Source organism: Gambusia affinis, linkage group LG05, assembly GCF_019740435.1.
Source record: "Gambusia affinis linkage group LG05, SWU_Gaff_1.0, whole genome shotgun sequence".
NCBI classification, from domain to species: Eukaryota; Metazoa; Chordata; class Actinopteri; order Cyprinodontiformes; family Poeciliidae; genus Gambusia; species Gambusia affinis.
In genome coordinates this window covers 11,923,390-11,947,127 of record NC_057872.1, presented here as the reverse complement: position 1 = coordinate 11,947,127, position 23,738 = coordinate 11,923,390, and the positions used below count along the sequence as shown (strand labels likewise).

At 37.8% G+C, this 23,738-nt stretch overlaps 1 protein-coding gene across 8 annotated transcripts in view; it reads left to right on the top strand.

Moving 5' to 3' along the window:
• Positions 1-23,738, top strand: part of LOC122831060 (protein MTSS 1-like) — a 45,329-nt gene that overhangs the window by 18,832 nt on the left and 2,759 nt on the right. For 3 of the 8 annotated variants that reach the window (XM_044116976.1, XM_044116975.1, XM_044116974.1), the window contains 13 exons: positions 9,430-9,514; positions 10,733-10,824; positions 11,020-11,094; positions 12,361-12,372; positions 16,974-17,131; positions 17,251-17,358; positions 17,485-17,582; positions 18,823-19,087; positions 20,035-20,145; positions 21,337-21,579; positions 21,767-21,973; positions 22,908-23,067; positions 23,164-23,457. In XM_044116976.1, coding sequence (XP_043972911.1) covers positions 9,430-9,514; positions 10,733-10,824; positions 11,020-11,094; positions 12,361-12,372; positions 16,974-17,131; positions 17,251-17,358; positions 17,485-17,582; positions 18,823-19,087; positions 20,035-20,145; positions 21,337-21,579; positions 21,767-21,973; positions 22,908-23,067; positions 23,164-23,457 — 1,908 coding nt within the window. The remainder of the gene's footprint in view (positions 1-9,429; positions 9,515-10,732; positions 10,825-11,019; positions 11,095-12,360; positions 12,373-16,973; positions 17,132-17,250; positions 17,359-17,484; positions 17,583-18,822; positions 19,088-20,034; positions 20,146-21,336; positions 21,580-21,766; positions 21,974-22,907; positions 23,068-23,163; positions 23,458-23,738) is intronic. The other 5 variants (XM_044116980.1, XM_044116981.1, XM_044116977.1 and 2 more) reach the window with 5 other exon arrangements.

Genomic DNA, 23,738 nt, shown 5'->3' with positions numbered 1-23,738 from the left:
TGTTTGGTAGTTGGGCCAATTTTTTTATAAATAAAAAATAAAAATCATTTAAGGATTGTTGCGTCTCTTTCAGTAATCACTATTTCTTCCCCCTTTTCCTCTTGCAGTTTATCAATTTGTTTGTCTGCCTCCTAGAACTTTCCTTTTAAAATGTCCAGCCTTTCCTCCTGTTGCTGTTGAAACCAGATGCATTTCAGCTACTTTTTGATAGCTGCACTGTGCTAATTTCTCTTCAAGATTAAGTACTCTCTATGTAGCTTAAAGTCCCACCAAAGCCAAAGATGTAAAGGTGGGTGAAGAGAACAGCATGAGAAAAGAAGAGAAACACATCAAGTTGTAACAAGAAACAGAAATATAATCTCTGTCACACAATTCAGAGTGATGAATGATAACTGAACGGAGTAAAAGAGGGACATTTGGATCAGTGTTTTTCAATCCTGGACTTCAAGGCACATTTCTCTGCAAGGTTTAGGTATTCCCCTGCTTCAGCACATGATTTCAATTGATGGCTGATTAACAGGGTTTTGCTGAATTGAACCAGGGTTGGGGAAATACTGATTTGGTTTAACAGATGAATATCGTGACCTAAAGTAGCAAGATATTGTTATAATATTTTTTTATCTTGTAGTGAGCCACCTATTACAGATGCAATACTGTTTAGTGTTGCTAATAAACAAACTCTTCCTCAGGTTACTGGATAATTTGTGTCAGTGCTATGAGTCTGATATGATCACAAGTACATTTATTACCAATTAAAAAAATCTAATCAAATAAAAACATTGTTCACAAGACACAACTCCATGTCAAATCTTAAGAGGACGAGTCTCAGTCAAGTCTTGAGTCCCAACTCAAATGTGTCTTGAATGCAAGATTCAGACTTGATCCCTCCACCATGATGGTACATATTCAATGTGTTTCTGCCTCTGTGCTGCAATGAAATTTTTATTTTTAATTTTTCCAAATGGCTCAGATATTTTAGACTAAATACTGGTTAGATGTTGTGCAACATAATGGACCCATTATGTGTTTACATGAGTAACCGCTGTTAAAATTCGGATTACTTAGAAGGTAGAGTTTCTAAAGTCAAAACACCATAAACTGCAGCATTAATGACATGTTTGTGTGAAGTGTGTGCGTTTAGTTGTGAAGATTGATATGAACTGACACTGGATTGGAAGAAGTCCTTTCACAAATTCTGAATTTATGATGGAGCTCTTACGCATGTGAGCACGCACACACACACACACACACACACACACAAGCACAGAAGCATGCAAAGCCTCTGACATACACATAGTGGATGTAATCTGGTGGTCATTATTGCAAACAAGGCAGTGTTGTGTTGCACTGACAAACAGTTGAGTCTGTGTAGCTCGCCTCTGGTTTAAATTATCACCAGTATCCCACAGACCTCTCAGTCTCACTGTATGGAAAGGAAAGGTCACAGGCCTGCTCACACAGCGAGGGCAAAAGTCCTGCTTAGTTTTATGCAAGTGCTAAGGAAAGTTTCTCATTTCTTTCATGTCCATGTTAACATGACAGAGTGCTTTCCAGTTTGCACTAGTGACATGAAAAAATACAAAATTACTTTTAAATTTGCCAGTGCTTCATTGTTTTGCTACAAATTTAAAGTGAGTAATGCCTTTTCTCTCATGCTATCAATATTTCTTAAAACCTAACATGACTTCTAGTCATCTGAAATATAATATCTTACCTAGTATCTTTTAACTGTTTTGATTAGTTTTTTTATCTTTAACTTCAACGTTTTGGATTTATTTATGATCAACAGTTTCAACTGCTGATGTTTTTCTTCCTTGTTACCACCTCCTTAATGTCATTCATTGTTACCGCGTGCCTGCAGACAAAATCAAGGTGAATGTATTTATAACAATATTGTGTAACTTGTTTGTACGTCTAAGCAGTTGATGTGGTTTTGATGATTGATTTTGTCTTGTCAGACCAGACTCTGATTCATTAATCTGATATTTAAGCTGATAGAAAATTTTCATATTTAAGGTATAAATGTTTAATATACAGCCCTTAATGTGTAGGTGGATTGGGAAAAATGTACAGATTTATTGTTAATTTATGTTTATTTTTTACATTATTTGAAGATATGTTCTTTGTGAATGCCATGCCGGATTGATTTTGATCACTTTGTTAATTAGGAAAAGAGCATTCGTTGGCTTGCGTATATGTGTCTAATGAAATATCTTGCCAATGTACAGCATTATGCTTGTTTAAAGAAAAAAAGCAAAAACAAAACAGCAAGTGCTTACAAGGTTGTAATTAGCCACTCCACCCTTCTAACCTGAATTATCCGTCTTTGTTTTTTCAGTTTTTTGCATTGTAAAGACAAAGATTTTTTATTTTTTTTATTCTCGAGGATTGTTGAATCAAACACAAATTTTTTTTCAAAAAGTATGACTGCTCTTTCATCTGAACTTTGAGTGTAGTTTGTTGTACAAGCGTGACTCCGACTTAAGGTTATTCAGACTTTTGCAATGAAAACATAAACGTCTGTCCTCTTCATTGTCAATGATTAACTGTGGCATAAGGCTTTTTGCACGTTCCGACCACATACTTGCAGTAGAAACAGCTCACTGTTGGAGGTACCATAAATAACAATGTCAGTACCAAAATAACAAGTTAATTTAGTTCATTGCTAGAGGTCTTAGTCAATTCTTTTTGTGTGTCTGTGTTTAGAATATGTGTCACACCAAAAAAGGAAGATTAGTTAGAAAGTGGGGCACCGAAGCCCAGAAAAGAGCAAGAAAGGTCTCAGGGGTAATCTATTCTTTTATTCACTCTCTTTTTCTCTCTCTGGCCATCTCATGACACGCTTAATCCCCTCATTGATGTCTTTAACTGGTCAGATTCTGGGCAAACAGATACATGAAGGCTGATCCTAGCACACTCTATTGAGGAATAAAGTCTCTTATTTATGGGCTCATTACTTTTGTCTAGTATCTCAAGCATTTATAGATTCCTCTTGCTGCTTGTTGGCTAAAACATTTGTATTGTTATGTATCTCTATCACTCCATATTTAAACAGAAAATTTGAATATATAAAACATTTTTTGCTAATGTCACTCAAGAGGACATCTTTAAAGGCACGTTTCCTGTTATCATCATGAACTTTCCCATGGCATATAGTCTGCATCAGTCTGAGGTTTATTTTGGTCTTGACTTTGACCGCTCATTGAACTAGGCAACTGCTTATTGACTGGATTAACTGAGACACTGTGAAAACAGTTTCTTCATATATCAAGGACGATGGTACTTAGATGTTATTGGGAGAAGACAGAAAACTAAACCTAAACAGAGAAAAGAATGAAGCACAGAAAGGCCCAGACATAAAAGTATTCAAACATTTTATTCACTGCAAGTTTACCTCTGAAAGTAAAGCAAATTTTTGCCATGTAGCTGAGACACTTGGCCAATTAGCATAGATTTGCCCTTCAACTATGCCTGACAACTTTTTATAGAACAAGACTCAGTTAAAGAATCACTTTAATGACTCTTGTTATTCTCTCTTTTCTTGTGAGGTCAAAGGTGTGCAATCAAGGATGAAAATATTGAACACGACTGCATTAGCAATGCTGACGATGACCAGAAAACGGTTGACCAGATTCTCAGCGGTAACTCTTCCCACTGCAACAGTTTCTGAGAAAAATGTAATTGGTTACTCTTGTCATTACAGCTAAACTTTACACCTTAGCTTGATTCACTACATTTTGAATCAAATGTATCTGGAAAAGTCTAAAAATTTTAAAGGGATTTTGCTGACGAGTTATACAAGAATGACAGCAATATATTATAGTCACTTCTGTCAAAGAAAGATTGTGACATTTAAAGCAATTTAATAAACTTTTTCTGGGGACGGAGAAGCTGGGTTAATAATGAGCCAGAAACTCCCTGTCGCTACTGGAAGATGTTTCTGTAATGGAGCTGTTGCTGTTGATGTTACACAGTCGCTATCGATGTGAACATAAACATCCGTCCGCATTTTTTACTCCATTTATGATTTCACAAAGTGAAACAACATCAGAAAAGAACGTGTTTTTTTTTTTTCTTTTTCCCTGGGAAAAAAAAAACCAAAAATGTTTTTTCTGAGGACAAACATTTTGTGGAGTATTAATAACAATCAAGTGCATTATTTGTAAGCTGGTATGTCTCTTGCTTGTCATAAAGTCGTGATGTTTTTCTGTCCCTCAATCAATGGACTGTTGATAGTTATTCTTTGCAACCAGAAATGCACAGTATAGCAAATCACAACTATCATTACAACATCAATGTGTACAACATTTTATTATAAACAGCAATCTGGAGAGAGTAAATTAGTAAGATGTGATATCTTAGGTGAACTGCAGAAAAAGTGTATTCTGTTTTTGAAGGCCATTTTCAGTGTTTTGTGTCGACATTTAATGAGGTCTTGGCTAAAGATGGTAAACCTGAAGTATGGTGGAGTGGCTGTGATGAACATATTTACCAAAATTATTCCAACGTTGTACTTCTATGACGTTGCTATCTCAGTGTTATCTGAGATCCATAAAGGAACACACACTTTGCCTACTCCATACTGTCTTCATATACTGCACAGTATATTAATAAAAGACGGCTTCATCGTTCCTTTTGTCCTGTTTTCACATGGCAGCTGTTGGGGACTGAAGTCACTGCAGAGCTTTTTAACGTCGGCACTCGTCACACGATAGCAGGTGCATGTGTGTTTGCACGCCCACACGCTGCATGTGTCTGTGCTTGTTGAGGCTAGACTTGCTGTCTGTTGTGTGTGCAGGCAGGCAACACTAGACTCTGTCAGCAGATACAGATGAATGTGGAGGTAATTTTGGTGTCCAAGGAAGCCAGGGCACAGCTAAAGGAATATATTTTCAGTGTGCCTGACAGTGTCGAGCGATATCTACGTGGTTCATCTTACTTTACTCCTTTCATTGTTATTTGATATAACAGCAACATATCAGAATGATGGAGTGAATGAGAAGCACAGCCTGTGTCTGTGTTGTGTGGGTGGACCAATCTGGGCACGCCAACTGCTCAGCTAGAACCCTCTGAGTGTATTTGTGTTGTGAATTTCCTTTACTGATTCAAACGAAAACTCTGTAATCCACCTCGTGTTTACTGATTGTGCTGACGTAAATGAGTAAACTAAAATATGATTCACGTGTGAGACAGCGAGAATAGGGTGCAGCAGTGACGATTGGACAATAACTGGTTTTGGACTTTCACCTTGTTTTTTCCCTTTCATGTATCTCCAGGTCATGAGGAACAATGGTATGTTGTTGTACCATCTAGTGCCAGAGAAGACTATGCAGTTAGAAATGGTGATTGGTGTTCGTCTATTAGAAAGAGCAGTCTGAAAGCAAGTTTGCAACCAAATATTCATCCGAATACAACCACTGAATGAAAATTTACTTCAAGATGTTATTTAAACTTCTAGAACTGTGTAAGGATGTGGAAAAGCTGCTTAAGATCACTGTTAAGTACGGTGTGGGACCTGTGAGGATGCGGGCTTTTTCCTTCTCCAGCTTCCCCATGACCTTGTTTGTGTATAGAGTTATGGCCCCTTTGAAATAAGTAAAAAAGAAATGATGTGGCGACGGGTTCAGTACATAAACATTTTCATGAAAAAGTTTTCAGTCATATTGTGGTTTGGTTTCTGATCGAGTAAAAGGAGAATTAAACATGTTTTTAAAGTTTGGTGGCTTAGTGTGAAGGTTACTTGTGTTTTTTTCCAGCTCTGTAATTAACTGCTCACCAGATCTCCATACCTCTGTCCAGCTGGGGGAGTGTATATTTGAGTCTCCAGCTGTCTATAATCCTCAGTCTCTTATCTTCTTAACCACCGGCCCATAGCTAACAGCAGCCATCTGTGGCCCATGCACAGAGTTGGTTGTGGCCAATGTCCCCGATCTACATGTAGCAAGTACTAGCAGCACACCTTTTCTTTCACTAAGTTTTTCTTTACACATTTGCTGGTTACTTTGGTTTTTCTATGTACATGTGAAGAAGCATTTATCATTTTGACTATTTGCTTATTTTTTTTTGACCAGATTTCTTCTCAAATTTACATATAAGATTTCACACAGTCACTAAATGTAAAGACATCTATTTAAAGTGCAAGTATTCATATATTTATTTTCTGGATTCCAATAGTGACCAGTAATGAAAAATAAAATAAAATAAAAAATCTACATAGTAGATAGTATAGTATTAGTAGATCAGAGCCTTGTACTATTTGTGATTTTATCAAATGTATCTTTATCACAATATTTATGTTGCAAATAAGCCTGTCTCGAAAAGCAATAAATCAATTAATAGCAGGATTGATAATTCCCATTTGCATGAGTTATCATTTTTCTCTTTTCTCTCTCTTTCTACCAAAAACTGGTTGACAAGTCTTCAGTCAGCTGCCTAAATTTCAACTAGCTTTATTTTTTTGAATGCTTCATAATTCGTTTTAGTTTTTGCTTCTGTTCTATGTATTTAAAAAATCATCCAGTTCCATTGTTAAACATGCATTAAAATTTAAACATTATTGATCTTTGAGAGGATGTTCCTGCAGTATTATGTTACTACCGTTATATTGCTTGAAAATGGTCTAAAAACAACATTATGGTTTATCGCAATAAGTTCTGGTACAATCTATCGTACAGCAAAATTTATTGTGACAGATCTAATCGCAAAGACAGTTTGTGGTTAAATAATTATTGGGTAATATATCCCAAGTGTTGTGAACGCGCATTTCATTGTAATTTAATACTTAGCTTGTTGGACACCAGCAGATGCTCACACCGCACAATGGTGACCTTGCCCAAAATGACACCTTGGAATTTATTTGTCTTCATATTAAATCTAGAATTTTTAGTGGTAAGATTATCAATCTATTATGTATCTAATTAATTTAATCAGTTTTGTTTTTTTTTATCTTTAATGACTTTGGTCTGAACCCTTTAAAATTGTTTGTGGCGTCTCTGTGGAAGTGTCTCATGAAGCGGCCACACCCACAGAAACAACAAGAACTCCCAGCGAGGGAGATGTGGCCACATGGATGGTTGAGTTTTACAACTGAACAATTCATCGCTGGAGTGAATGAACATTTTGGTGTTGTGCAACAGTGAGGCCCTTATACTAGCCACGCCTTCTGTAAAAGCAAGCTTGCGAAAAGGAAGACTTCATAAAACAGAAAAGGGATTAATACTGAGCTCAGTGGCCCTTACAGGATATTAAACGAAGTTGAACAGTATAACAAAGTTTTAATTTGCCATCTTGAAAGATTTAATACTCTTTAAGCCAGTTTTTGTGCTACACTTGGCCACAGTCTTAGTCTGTTATTTAGAAATTAGAAACTCTTGAAAAGGTGAACAAAACAGAAAAACAAAATGGATTTGGATTGTGTGAAGACGAGCTCTTTCACAAGGAGTTCATTCATAACCCACTGCTGCTATACCAACTATGCATACTGTTTTATTGCTGCAGTAACACACCAGTAAGCCCATGTTGTATCAGTTATAAAAACATTCTCTGTTTAGACAGAACTGAAACCAGAGCTGTTTTTTCGAACGACTCCCTCTGTTTTACATTAATGTACGTACGTTAGGAATTCTTCCCGCACCTCAACTTGCCAGTTGGGAAATTCAACACTTCTTGATGGTGTGTTCATTACTATAATTATATTTATCCAGTCCAGACAGGGTGGCAAAAAACATCTCACGCAATCTCAGTAATGGGTTTGTTGAGGAACCTGAAATGTCGCTCACAATTTGAAGCCATCCTTGTCAAGTTGTAGCTGCAGAATGTGTGTGTGTGTGTTGGAGGTGACGGCAGCAGCTTCTTGCATGTGTTGCAAGCCAATTGTCTCTTGGAGTTAGTGACGTGGGTGGGAGTGTCTGAGTGAGTGACTGAGTGAGTGGCAGCTATGCATGTATCTCTGCATGCTGTAGAGCTGCGCAGACAGCTGGATGGCTCACTCTGCTGAACATTTTACACTCCATAAGATGCCGTACACAGTAGAGAGTACCTCTCTGTTTATGAAGCAAAGTGCAGAATGTCAACAGTTCAGTAATTCAAGGTTTTTCCAGGCCTCTCAATTCTATATGGACTCTGACAGGCAGAGAAATAAACATGCACACAGGGGTCCCACAGAGAAGCTGTTGATTCATGCTGAACATTTAGACAATAGCTCCGTCAATCAATGTTTCACCACTGCCAGCGGATGACCATTTAGGCTGTGAGGAGGAAACGTCACATTTTGCCAACTTCTTATTTTTCCTCAACTGAATATTAGCTACTTGATTTAAAAATACATTTAAAAAAATAAATACATAAATAAAAAGCTGTTGGTTGCATAATTTGTAAGGCGGATGATTGATGGTGAATGTTCATTCATCTTTTTCTTAAGTCCTAGATATTTTTGTATGTCTCTCTCCCAGCATTAGAGAAGGTTGTTTTGTCAATACCATCAGTAGCCTTTTGTGCAATGCATCTTATTACTATTTAATCTTGTGATATACAACAACCGTTCAGAACAGACAACAATTTCCTGTCTGTCTTTTCCCACAGGAAGCTAATAAAGTAATTCATAACTCCATGTTTCATGCTAAATTGAGGTCAGGTTTTCTGTTTTCCTAATTTAAAGATTATCAAAATAAATGCATTTGCAGGTCTTTAAAAATAGTGTTTGCTGTACAAATCAAACTGACTTTCATACTCATTAAAAATTAATTATCTCAAAATATAATACATAGTTTTTTTTCTCCTTCCTCTTTTTTTTAATAGGTCTAACTGTAAAACTCTGCCCTGTTGGTTTTTGTGCTAAAATGTTTTTCTGTTTGAATACTTCTAAAACTTGCTTATATCTTGTTTTTTTTTTTTTTCAGGCCACCTTTAGTGACAATGGCTAAAAGTGTGACATGTCATTTCGACTATTTTTGTAGCGATGTATAACTGCTGGTATCCAAGTTGCATGTGAAACTTTTTTTCCACATTTTCCTTCCTCAACCTTCCAGTACTTTGCTTGCATACAGCACTTTGCAACCAAGCATTTCTATTATCTATTATCTTTTTGTGGCATGACTGTTGAAGGCCTTCAATTGTCAGCAGTTTTTTTTTTTTTGTATTTTTTTTTTTTGATAATGTAGCTGTTAGAAACCTTTGTATTATTTTTATCTGTGGAGAAACATAATTTAATGTGTTCATTCCCTGTAAGTCATAACACAACAACTTGAACAAATACAGTTCTAAAATATCACTTTGTGTCTCAATGGAACATGATTTGTAAGCTGAAATTACTGCAAGCTTTCAATGATAATCAGATTTTTTTAGATGCATCTGTATGAAACTGTTATTTTTATTTTTATTTATTTTTTGCTCTGATACCAAGTGTATTCATCATATTTGTTTCTGTTCCAGGTGGCACCAGAGACATCGGGTCTGCATTGACCAGGATGTGCATGAGGCATCGCAGCATAGAGGCGAAACTCAAACAGTTCTCCATGTAAGGAAAATTACACACTGAAATGTTGTTCTTTTGAACACGTATTGCTCTTTGGCCGAACTTATTCTCCAAGAAATGTTGACTGCTGCGTCTCCTGGCATATTTTGTATTTTAATGTTTTGGGTGTGTGGTGACCCTGGCCCTTGTTGTGGAATGCTGAGAAAAGTCTATTTACTTGGACGCACACGCATCTATAATGTCAAAGGAAAGATGGACACAGCGCAGCTTTCTGCCTTGACCCCTCCTGTTACCACACACATCCCAGACAAGAGGCTCTTTAATTTCACTTGGCATTTCTGTAGAGATTCCATTTGGATCTCCATAGCAGGGGCCATACACGTGGGGGCTGCCATCAACAACCACCCACTGACACACACTTTGTGGAGATGTCTGCAAGACAGAGAAGTCTAATTTTAGCTCGACTCGCTAAGGCTGCAGCTGTCTGCATTTCACAGACTTTACAAATGTGTCTAGGAAGACGTTCATGCTTGGGTAATGATTGACAGACATAACTGCACAAGCTTAGTACTTCCCCCTGTGTCGCACAATCAGACACTTGCAGACTCTTTTCTCACAGTCTGTGTTTTTTTCTCCCTCCCGGTTTGTCTGTCTATGATTGACGTGAGATTACATGCCACATAAATAAACCAGACTTTATGTTTGTGCATTTTTCAAGCTTGACAGTCTGCTTTCACGTAAATTGTATGACTAATATACTGCTGTCTTACGTATGTATTTTATTTCCATTTTGGTATAGAACATCAGACAGTTGTAAATAATTGTGAAGTGGAGGAGAAATGTTAAATGATTTTCAAAGGGCAACTTTTCTTTTCAAAAATAGCTGGAGGCCTTGGAGGCTTTCACAAAACAGCTGCATCAACACTGAGAGGAAATTTTACACAAGTGAACTTTGTTTGATGACTGGTTTGTATTTAGGGGTACGGAAATAAAGGGGGGCAGAACGCAAAAGTGTGTCTTTGCATGAAAAATTTTTGAGGTAATGTGGGAAAAAGTGAACGATCTTGTTTGGCCGTTGTTCTTCATGACATAGCTCTGTTTCGCAAGAGCTTGTTGCTTTAATACGAGTACATGGCATTCCCTTCCAAATAGACATCCGAAGGGGAGAAATTTAATGAAAACTCAGGGCGTTTATTTGCATGTAAATTGAGCTAATCTGGCTGACCTCAGATTAAAAGGAAGAAACTTGTCATTTCACAGGTGCTTTCTGGAAGGTCTGATTAACCCTCTGCAGGAACAGATGGAGGAGTGGAAAAGAGGTGTCAACACTTTAGACAAAGACCATGCAAAAGGTGAGGTGAACTTGTATAATTGCACAAACTCGTTCTTAAAGTAAATTATTGCCAGTTTCATCACTTCAGTTCACAATTTATATTTATCTATTCACTAGTTCTCTGCTCTTACACAAACTATCTTGTCATTTAAATTGTGTTAAATGTTCAATAAAGCAGTTGATTGACCTCTGTTAATTGGTCTGTTTGTAACAGAGTACAAACGAGCTCGACAGGAAATCAAGAAGAAGTCCTCGGACACGTTAAAACTTCAGAAAAAAGCAAAGAAAGGTGAGAAAAAGCTTTTTGTGAAGCCATTTGCATTTGACGTGGTAGTCCATGTGTGCCGCCAGGCATACATCTTGTCAAATCAACAAGTTAAATGTTTTTTAGTCGTGGATGATTTATTATCAAGCCTGGAAACATAAAACTATTAAACTATGCAGCAGTAGTTCAACAGCAGGTAAGTTTATTGAAACGAAGCTGCTGTTTTTGCCTTGGACTGTATGTTGTTGTTAGCCTAGCCAGACCTGACGCTTGTTTTTCCACTGACCTCTCGGTCAATTTGTCTTCTTGAAACATTTAGCCTGGTAGCTGTTGTGAAGTAGCTTGTGAGAGATCACAAGGGAAAAAGCTGTAACTCATCTATGTGTGTCCCACTGGTTTTATATGTGAGCTGCTGTTTTTTGAGACTTATGATTGTAATGCGGCATTAGATACATTTATTTCAATGTAACAGCTTGTGAATGTAAAATCTGTTGACAAGAATTTGGAACATACCAAGAACATTGTGCTGAAAAATAATCTGTGGAGAGAAAACTTTATTGATCTAGTTTGTCTATTTTAATGGGAAATATGTATAAATTGGGATTCAGTTCTCCGTTTAGCAGCATGTGTTTCCAACAAGTGTTTTCCTGCTGAATAAGTTGTGCAGTTCTAGTAAGGCTGAACATTGCCTTACTTGGTAAACACTGTGAGACGGCAGTGCAGTCCTCTTGGCTCAGGTTATACATACTTGCTCACCTAAATGGAAAGTAGTGCTATACATAAAAATGCATTTGGCTGGCTATCATTGTGCATGTTTATAGATTTGCATTGGTTTTCAAATGAGCTTTTTGTTGTTGTTGTTGTTGTTGTTTTTTTTTGTTTGTTTTTTTTCAGACATGTTAGCTACCTTTCGTAAAGCAAGGAGGGGAACTCATTTCTGTTTTTGCATTCCCATCTTCTGAAGTGTAGATGAATGAGCCTGTCAGGATAGCACCAAGTACTGCACCATTGTAGGACGATTAATTTGCTAAAAGCAATGCAAATTATTTAATATCTGTTTTGATAGCATCTGAGGATATGCTGTCAAAACAGATAGCATATTCTATCTGTTTATCTGTGATCACTTTTACGCTACACTTTTTGTTACAAAGTCATTTTCTCATGTTTGAATCCTTAAACAAGGTTGTAGACATTGATTAGTGTTTAGCTGGCAGTTTCTCAGTTCATGTGGATCTTTTTCTCTCCCTGCCCATCCATGGTTGATATTCTTCTCTTAATGCTGCACTGCAGCAGACAATCATGGTAAGTCACTTTATAGACAATATTTAAGTAGTAGCTTATGCTACAATGTATTAAGTGTCTTGGTTTTATTGGTAAATGACTAATGTAGGCCTTACTTTCTTTTCTGTCATGCATTCTTGTTTTGTTTTTTATACAAGCTGTAGCTACTCGTTAGAGACTCTAGCAACACAATTGTCCTATTTAGAGTGTCAATCTTCTTTTTAGTGTAGAGTGTAGTGTAGATTATAGAAACAATAATTAAAGATTTGGCCTTCTTTTCATCTTTCACTGCTCTACTTTTTTGTGCCATCCCATTCATTACTTTTAGTTTGGAGTAAGTTGCTTTTTCTTTTTAAGAACCTGAAAAAGTGTGATTAAAAAAAAAAGAAAACCTTGACTTTCAGAAATATGCTCTACACAAATTGTTTACCCAGATAAGATCTACATAAGTTACATACATAATGCTTAGTCGCAACTGTACTTATGGTAACATTGACATTAACAAATAAAAATATACATTTTAGTCATAGCCTTTGAAGCATTTGCAGTGCATTTTGTTAAAAATGTTAGAGGAATTCCCCCATCTGCCTAAACCTCCGTTATACTGTTAAATACACAGGGTTCCAAGTCTGGAAGAAAATTGAATTTGAGTTCTGTGTTATTTAGATCTGAATGGGAAAAGAAAATGGAGTATGAAAGGTTTTTGTATGTCCTTACTTCTCATTATCCCACTGACTCAAAGTTTTCTCTATTCACCCACCGTCACTCATCCACACACCCATCTGCTTGCTCACCATAGATTGTCCATCCATCTACCATTTGCCCAGCCTTAATCCATCAGTCTATCAAGGTTGCAAATTTAAAGCCTGACGACTCCAGAAGTATTTGTAGATTGACAGAAAACTTTTTGTAAAATTTAAATATTTTGAATGGATCAAGATTTTTAGAAATTTGAGTCTGAAAAAATACGGGACATTGACATGCAAACTTGTTTAGGCATCCTGAATAGATCTTAAATAAAATACAGACTAGTAGAAACTTGCAGCTCTCGGGGCTCAGTAAGCTTTTGCAAACCTTCTTGGCTTTGTTAAAGCTGACATAATCTTTGACTTTGTATGCTCAGTCTGATTAACCTTCATGTCCAAGCTTCACAGCTGTCAAGAGCTTGAACTCCGGCTTTTGACTAAAGACAACACAAGACTACATACTTTCTCTTCTTATTAGCTTTCCACTACCACTCAGAGGCGACCGCTGTTTCATTTCAAAGAGCGCTTTACTGTGCCACTATAAAATCATCAATCTACTAAATTTTGAATAATCAGGTTATTCAACTGTCAGAGAACATTACAAACTCTCTGTAATGTTTTCCTGTTACCTAATTTGCCTTACTGATCTCTGTAGATAAATACTTGCACTATACTTTACCTAAGTTTTAGCTGTAATGATTTACTTTTTCATAAAAAAATACCACACGATCCACCATCTTCCAGTTGGTTACACAAGATCTGATGTTTTCTTATCTGTCTCATGAGAGTGCTTTTCTGACCCAAAAGCCCAGCAGCACTCAGAAAAAGTCTAAAATTACAACCTAATTTAATCATTTGACCATGTGAAAGCTGGAGCAGTTAATCCCATTTGTGTCTGCACACATGTAGCAACATGTGTGCAGAATGAGGGACAGTTCAACCACTCTAGTCAGATAAGTTGAAGCTGGTAAAGACGGCTCGGATTTAGTCAAATTCCTAAATGTTTTAATTGTTTTTATATTTTGACTGACTTTTTGCTAATAGTTTGGATCTTACTACATATGTATCTATCATTCTGGATCAGTTTGCATGTCACTAGCTTTCTGGTTTGTCCATTTCAAGCTGCCTCATTTTAAAGCAAGCAGTCTTGATAATTGGTCACCTTTTATTGAGATAAAATAATGTAAACATATTTTTCGGTGCTATGTTTTAAAGACTAGCAGGTTGTTTTAAAGTTGTAAATCTGTAAAATATTCAAATTGTGTCCTTAAGATCAGTATTATGGATTACAAGCTTGTTTTTTCTGGTGAAATGACTGAAACTTTCTGATCTTCAGTCTAGCTTGGTGGGTAATAGTCCAAAGCAACTCCAAGTCAATTTGCCCCTTTGCTAAATGGTATCCACGTTTTATACGCATATTTTGGCACTTCATTCCTACTTTCATTTAGGAATAATTAATAATAATAACAGTAAAAAAGTTTAATTCCCAGATATAATTTATTTAGGCAAATGTTATTTTCTAAAATGACACCCTATTTCTGCTGATTGTCGTTCTCATCAGTATTCTGATCATCTGACTCCAATGGCATTATGACCATTGGTACTTATGATCAAACCGATATAATTCTGATTAACCTCAAGCTTTTGGGTAAGATTTATTGGCGTCACATTGTTGTAGTTCTTTACAGTAGACTAGAAGCAGATTATAGAAAATAATTGAAAATCAAAGCAGACATGAAATGTTCCTAGTTTGTTTACATATTGAACCAATGTGAGCATAGAACATCCAGTGACTAAAAAGGCGAGGTACAAAACAACCAATTTAGCTATGTCCTTGCATGTTGGTAGATTATTACAGATTTTGACGTAATAAGATGAAGCTTTCCCAGGTTGCTCTAGGACTGAATGGAATAAAGAAAATATTTATTTCCATTTTTTTTAGCCAAAAACACAATTCCTGCTGTTTGAGTTAACAGAAGAAATGTCAACTTTAAAGGGGAAGAGTTACTTTCTGTCATTTTATCCTCAACTTTACATGAACTTTATAGCTAAGCTAGCACTATTAGCTTATAGACCACTACTATTTAAGATGATTGCATAACTCACATTAGCATTAATATCACTGTGCTTGGATTGACGTCTGGATGCTATACATTTCATTATAACAACATTATAACGGTGATTGCAGTCATGTTGCAAGCTAGTGTTGATTTATTTACATGGAGATAGAAAAGTGCATAGAAGGCTATTACAGTGCTGTGAAAAAGTATTTGCCCTTTCAGAGGCAAATAGTGTTCTCTTTTTTTCTCTTTTCAGATAGTGTTTGCTTGTTTAAGATCAAACCAATATTTCATATCAGAAAAAAGATAGTCTCAGCATATACTTTTTTTGTTATTTAATTTATTAATGGACAATAGAACAACTAAAACAAACATGGCTGCTTGTGGTAAGAGCACTGTAATTATCCCCTAAAGATATTACTTGGTTGACCTGCATTATCTCAGTTGGATTTAGGCTCAGACTTTGACTTCTTAAAAACATTATTTCGGTGGACCTGTTGCTGTGCTTTGGATTATTGTCCCCCTGCTTTAAGTACCCATTGACCATACAGAGCTTTTTAACACTTTATTCACTATTGACTAATTTTCATTTCTCCTTGAATTTCTTTAATTTAAAGCATTATACGTTTGCTTTTCCAGACTTGTTAGCCTACTTCATGTTGTCAGACAAGTTTTATTTAAGTGATTTCCTGATTCTACATCACTGACAGTTATCAGTCATAGGTGTACGGTAAATGTTTTTTAAGTGTAAAGTGGGGGATTACTTTTTCACATATCAGCATATAGGTTAGGATAGGACTCTACTATCAAAATCTGCTTAATTTGAAACATTTGTGGTAAATACAGACAGAAGGAATCTGTAAGGGAACAAGCACTGAACATTGTATGTTTTATGGCGCATAAATCCCGCTTTGTGCACCACTTACATGTCATATGTAGGAAATTACAACAAATGTCAACGAAAGGCAGCAATTTATCTCAGCCCAGACATATGACCAGACAGAGACCACAGACCTTGATGTATTAAAGTCAAAACATGTTTTTGTGTAACTGTATCTTTGGTGGTTAGATAATGCCTTTGAGATCCACAGTGCATCATACGGTCGCAGGCAGTCGCCAACCTTCCTGCCTCCTTTAAGAACTCAAGAGGGCCTGATTTTCCTTCAGGGCATCCTGTCTTTAAACCATGCACACAAACACACTCACAAATCCTAGACGCACATTTTTACTTGGACTCGCAGCAAGAAGACATGCAAGGCTGCACGTCAACATAACCTTGGAATTATAATGTCCTACTCTGGATTTGCATATTTATACTGAAACTCACACAGACAGCCGGAGGGCCAGATGGTGTTATTGGTACTTTGCTCTTTTGTTTTGATAAGAAGACTTTAGTTTTTTGGGTTTTTTTCAAAACGTTTTCAGAAATTTCATTGTATGAAAGAGGAAGGTAAAAATGTCTAAAATGACTCCAACCTTTGAGTATATGGTAGTAATAACCTACAGACAACAGATTAGTCTGAAGAAGATAACCTTTGGCCCTCCTTGAACAAGAGCCAGGAAGTGCTTCAGTAAGAAGAGGTGCTCTTCATGCTGAGGTGATACCCAAAACAGTGGGAGATTTTACATAGCATCATTTGACATGCCACAAAAAATATTCACCAACTTCCTTCTTATGTGCAAAATCATATTGTTTTCCATATTCAGTGCATGTTATTGCATGATAAGTAGCGATGTCTTATTTGTTTTCCTGATCCCATGATTTATGTAATGACTAGTGTATTTTTGTGTATTTGTATTCTGTCTGCTTGTGAAGGCCGTGGCGATTTCCAGCCCCAGCTGAACAGTGCCATGCAGGATGTGAGTGATAAATATATCCTTCTGGAAGAAACAGAGAAGCAAGCTTTGAGGAAAGCTCTCATTGAGGAGAGACAAAGATTTTGCTGTTTTGTAGCCTTGCTGCAGCCAGTAGTGGTGAGTAAAAAAAGAGGCAAACTCTTGTTTTGCTTACCATAACTTCTTTCTGTAACTATGACCGGATAAAATACGATCGGTTTATGGGTTTCTGCTTTGCATGTACTTGATGCTTTTAGGATGAGGAGATGTCCATGTTGGCAGAGGTTACCCATCTCCAGACCATCTCTGAGGACCTCAAAGCCCTGACCTCTGACCCACATAAACTTCCTCCTGCTAGTGAACAGGTATGGGTGGGAGCCTAAAATCCTGAAATCTTGTCATCTTTACTCTTTGTTTTGCACTTGTTTACAGTCAGGTAAAATAAGTTTGTAAAATTTGCTATTTCTGTAAATATTCATGATTACTTTTAGGTGATCTCAGACCTGAAGGGCTCAGACTATGGCTGGTCATATCAAACACCACCTTCTTCCCCAAGTACCACTATGTCCAGGAAATCTAGCATGTGCAGGTATGTTTATGTAGTTTTGACCTTCATGTTTTAAAAGTAGAGTACACTTTAACCTCCTTCATCCAAGAAACACTGTGTGAAGTGAGTACAGAAATGGGAAATGGTCAAAAATACTTTATTTTCTGCAAGAGGAAGCTTAGTACATCTGTCAAGTGTACATTTACCTCATGCACTCCATTTTTCTAAAAGCCTGAAAATCTTTTTATACAAATCAGAAGTGATGAAGGCATTAAAACTGACAGTTTTCCAAACCATGGCTGACACCTAGTGGCCAGGATGAGCTGGGGAAAAAGTCTGATTATTTTGTTGCACTCTTATTGATCACTCAATGAGAATAACAACAACACTATGTTGCAGAATGACTTGGGGGGGAGTTAGCTGTTCAGACTATGTCTTCTGTTCGCTGTCCTTTGCTTTCACTAATGGTTTTTGTACAACTGCTCTGGTTTAAAGTCAGAAATCTACTGTTGAGTTCCTGTTTTCACTTTTTTATCTATCCTGTTATTCTTGGACAATCAATTCTTGGGTTGGGAGGGAATTTTAATTCTAGGTAGATTTTCTATTTATATTTATTTGAATGTAAAATCAAAATGAATACAACATGTATCAACAGGATACATGTGATACTATTCCTATTTTTCAAAAAGCAGGAGCAACGTTATGTGTTTCATAAGTGAGTTCAAGTAATAAAGCAGCGATTTTTATTTTTAAATTATTCTTATTTTTATATTTTTTCTTGTATTTCTTTCAGATTTTTTTAGGAATCCTTGTAGGTAGTCAATGTCTTGCGTATTTTGTAGATTTTATACTTGTTTCAACGACTGGAGGAAGCTTTTTCACTTTTTATTATTGACAGTGATGTGTAATCTAAATTGAAATAATAAGTAGTCCTTGAATTTGTTCAGCATCTGAGTATTTTGTGTGTTTTGATAAAAGTCTACCCTCTGTATTCATTATAAAGTTTTTTATTTTTTACATTGGTTTGTTTGGATTGGCTTCGGTCACTGCTTGCTGCATCATTTTGTGCCGTGTTAATCGTTTCCCACCCTGTCTCCTCCACATTCCCCGTTATCCTCTGCCTTTCATCTCTTCCCTGTTTTCCCGCTTATCCACCCTCCACTCGACCCTTCCTCCTAAACCCGTGGCTTCTGGTGAACTTGACTGTCTTTAACTCTCCTTGCCGCTGCTAAACTTCTCCCACTGGTCCTCCCTCTGTACCATCCTCCTTCCCCTTTCACAGTAGTCTGAACAGCGTTAACAGTAGTGACTCCAGGGGTTCCAGTGGCTCTCACTCTCACTCTCCTTCCTCCTCTTCTTCCTCCTCCTCCTCGCATCACCTCTTTCACCATCATCACCCCTGCCATCGATACCGCAGCTCCACGTTACCCCTGCAGACTCCGGTTCGCCTCTCTAGCATCTCTTCCCACGACTCTGGCTTCATTTCTTCATCGCAGGACCAAAATGCATCGTCCAAATCCTCTTCACCGATGCCAGCTGAAACAAAGGTAAGATGGGGGACAATAAAAGAGATAGCTATATTTATTCAGATGTTCAATCCGGCTCCCTACTGAGAGTCGGTCTCCTTTAGACAGACAGTTGTCTGGCCGTGGTAAGTATGTGAAGTCATTTCAGTGCTATTATCGTATCACAAATGTGCAGAAAATTTGTTTGCTTCCTTTCTAGCCCAGGGTAAAACGGGTCAGAGCCATCTTGCTACATAAAAAAATCCACCACTGTGACAGACTGTGGTTTGGCTAAACTTAAAACCCTCAGAGTACACTCAGTTTTATTTTTTATTAAATGAATCATAGTTAAATTATATGCTGCTGTGTTGCCTGTATGTTTTACATACATTAGGAGTATGTAAAACAGCCTCAGTCTGACTCTCTGACAAAGGTTGTGAGATAATAACGTGTGAGTCAGTCCAGGGGATTGTCTGTGCAGGCTTTGAGGCTTGCGATCGACCGTGAGAGCAGTTGCATTAGTCGACGTTGTGCTGCTCGCCAGTAACCAGAGCTCCTCAGTCCAGAACCCATCGGTTTAGTTGGACTCCAAGTTTTTATGATCCACTGAAGGTGGTTTGGCAACTCAATGCCTGACCCACATACAGTACAGGCCTGGGAATCGGGCCTTGTGTTTGCTCACTGTGGGTTACAGTATTGGACGCTTAAAAGGGGCTTTAACTTTTTGAAGGGTTTTAACTGAGCTTCTTTTTAACGAGGCTGGCACTTAACATTCTGCTCTTAATGGCCTTGCATCTAATGCTGATATAATTCTTCTCCTAGTGCACTGGTCTCTGGTGCATTTCCTTACTAACTTGTGGAGAAGTCGCTACAGCTGCCAGACAGTTTGCCTGTGCTTCTAGCTGTCAGTATGTCTTTGCTTTAATTCTTTCTCCTCCAACCTCATCATTCCACTTCCTGCCGTCTGCTCCCTGTCCTCTCTGTCACAGCCTTGTCCCAGTTCCAGCTCCTCTGAGACGTCAGAGGCTGGGCAGCTTCACGGTGACTGCAGCACTGCCTGCCCTCTTACCGCTACAACACTTCAGCATGCTACTGACAAGGTGAAAAGCTCCTTCTGTATAATGAACCGCAGACCTTCATACGCCAAATATCTGCTTCAGTGTACGAAGGTTGAGGAAACTGAAGAGGCTTGCAAAAGGATTATCATCACCTGGTTAAAACCACAAACCTCTGCATATTTGGTTGAAAATGTGTGCTTTAGATCAATGCAAAATGGGTGATATTTCAGTTAAAAATAACATAATTGTCTTTTTTTTTTTTGTTTTTTTTTTTTTTTTACAAATAATCTGAAAGGTTCGCTGGGTATTTATATTCAGCAGCTTTTTGTACAATCACAGCTGCAACTTTTTTTGTGTACCAGCTTTGCTTGTAAAGACTCGTCAATAAAACTTTGCTGATATATTAACTCAGCTCAGTCAGATACTAGATATACTAAATAGAAAGTATTTGGGGGGTCTTGCCTCGGATTGTCAACTAGATCTGTATTTTACACGTGAACAGAAATATGTTTGATCTCAACCTTCCATTTTGCATTCCCCTTCATTCGTGGCTGAAAAATGCAAATGGCTCTTAGTATGCCTTTTTTATGTAACAGGTTTTCTTCTTGGTACTCTTTCTACCACATTAGTGGAGTCCCCAAATAATGGTTGGGCTGTCAACAGAGTTTCTCCGTTTTTCAGATTTCATCCGTTTTCTTTACAAGCTTATCCCATTGGGGTCGGTGGGGGTGCTGGTGCCTATCTCCAGTGGCTGCGAGAGGCAGGGTTCACCCTGGACAGGTCACTAGTCCATCGCAGAGTTTTTCCAATTATTATTAGTAAATAGAAAAATAAAACTCATGTTATTTCCCTTCCCTTTGACAACTGTGTGTTGCTATATGTTGGCATACAAATTATTCATTCAAATTCTCACAATAAAATGGATTAAGTTTGCAGTTTTAATGTAGCCAATTGTGAGGAAAGGGTCTGAATACTTTGAGACAATCCAACTAAACAGCACTGCCATCTGTCCATCATTTTTTCCAGTTTTTATTCAGTTTAACATTCAGACTCTCATCTATACTGATGTTGGCTAATCAACATGGATTTTGATCTTATTTTGCTTTCATTTAGTTATCCTCAGTTATTTCTGTTTTTTTATTATTATTATTATTTGATCCCCATTTCATTTATTGATCCCATTGCCTTTTGTTTGCTTCTGTCACCATTGGTCTGTCCTTCCATCAACACCAGTTGTCCAATGGCTTTGACCACTACAGCCCAGCCAGTCCCTCCTACCTGCATAGCAATGGGGGGAGCCTGGGCTCAGCTCCAGGCACTTCCTTCCCATTCTTCCCACCATCCTCGCCCTCTCCCTCCACCGCATCCCCCACTCGTTCCTGGTCACGCCCCGCCTCAGCCTTGCTGCCGGACTATCCCAACTACTGCACGTTGGGGTCCCCGATGGTACCTTCATCAAAAGTCCCCAGCTGGAAGGTTGGTCATCACCTCAAACTTGATGAGCAACACATTTCCATTCTCCTTGTGTGCAGTTTGTGCACTGCACAAGTTTGCTCGGCAATTTTAGAATTCCTTTCTTATTTTTACTTTCAAGCTTAAATCAAAAGAGAACCATTTTGAGACTTTAAAACATCAAATCATTATTAAACAATTTTGTTCACAGGACTGGGCAAAGCCAGGACCTTATGACCAGCCTATGGTCAACACACTGAGAAGGAGGAAAGACAAGGAAGCTTTGGCTGGGGTGGAGAATAATGGGAGCATAAATGGTGGCAACAGCCTCCCTTCAAGTCAAACCGCAATCTCAGCCCCCCCTCCTGCTCGGATACAAACACCAAGCCAGCAGGAAGAGAAGAACAAGATCATGAAGGTCACTTTCTGTCTCCTCTGATTTTGCTTTTTTTTAGTGAGTAAAAACTAAATGATGTTTTTAAATAATGATTCTATTTTTAAGGGGAACAAAATATCCACACCAGCCTGTCCCTCCTGGCTGCAAGACAGCTGGGATGCTCTTCAATGCTAACTGACTTTACATTGAAGAGTATCCCAGTTAGCCCAATAACAGATTGATCCACCCTCGACAACTAGTGTCAAGGTTTGGCGTTAACTAGCAATCAATTCAAACTTTGGAACCAGTTTTAGACTGATTGATGGTAATTAATATGTTTCTCATCTTTCATTTGATTATGGTCATTAGGTCTACTTCATGTTGTGAGGAAGGCTACCTTTAAGTTATTTCTTATTTCTCCAGATCTGGCAGTAATCTTGCCTTGGTGACATTGAATTCAACTGTCAATATTAATAACCTGTAAACTGTTTTTTGTTGGATATCATTTTATAATGTAAGTTGTTTTTTTTAATGATCAGAAAGACTTAAGTGAAAAAATGAGGGGAAAAAGCTGAAATTTGTAAGGGGTCCCTTTTTTTTATCAGATCCAGAAGTTATTTTTTTGAATGCTTCCTTTGAGCACATTTAGCAATGTCCTAAAACTGTAGACATATTTTTACAAAATTACTCAACAATTAGCTTTAATGGTGATACTTATTTCCATATGTTGATTAATGCCATCTTTTAACCGTGACTGTACAACAAAATCAGCCTACAACGACCAGTGTTGTTGCAGTAACAGCACGTAAACAGTGCGAATAGCCCTCCACCATTAATGTTCCCCATTAATGACTTTAGTGGGTTGGACATAATTATTTTTAATGGCTTTAGTACATTGCACTTGGTTGTATCAATTCAGTCTAACGTCTTGATTTTGACTTTCCCCTCACATGTTGAGTTCATCTGTTTTTGTCAGGCTGATGATCTGGAGGCCCAAAATGAACTGGCCCTGGCCTTATCCAGGGGTCTGGAGCTGGACACCCAGAGGTCAAACAGAGACTCCATCCAGTGCTCCAGCGGCTACAGCACTCAGACCAACACACCCTGCTGCTCTGAAGACACCATACCCTCACAAAGTAGTAAAGTTTATCCCGAATATCAATTTGGAGATTTTGTGTCATAATCCACTCTGTAGTAGTGTGACTTAACCTCCTCATATTTACCCATGACAGTTTCAGATTACGACTACTTTTCCATGGCTGGAGACCAGGAGCCTGAGCAGCAGCAGCCGCAGCAGCCATCTGACTTCGACAAGTCCTCCACGATCCCCAGAAACAGCGACATTGGCCAGTCCTACAGACGCATGTTCCAGACCAAACGGCCCGCCTCCACAGCCGGCATGCCCATCACACAGACCCCATATCCTGGACAGGGGACGTACCATGGGGGAGCCTATCCCTCCACACCGGTCCACACAGGAACCTATCCGTCTGCTCCTGCTGGCCAATACACTGCTACTTCTACGGGTACAAATAACTCTGAGGTTATCACAAATGTTGACTAGCATAGCTTTGGCTTTATACCTTTTATACCTTAACTTTTTCACATTATTTTCTTATTGCAACCACAAACTTAGGCATAAATTTTGGGATTTGATTGACAGACAAATATAGCAAAATAACAAATAGAATTGGCAAAACCGTGCAGTGGATTCATATCTTGTGCATTTTAAATACAAATTAAAATAAAACTCAAACTGTTGGTAATAGAATCCACCTGAGTGTAACTTATTTTGAGTCATGGCAGC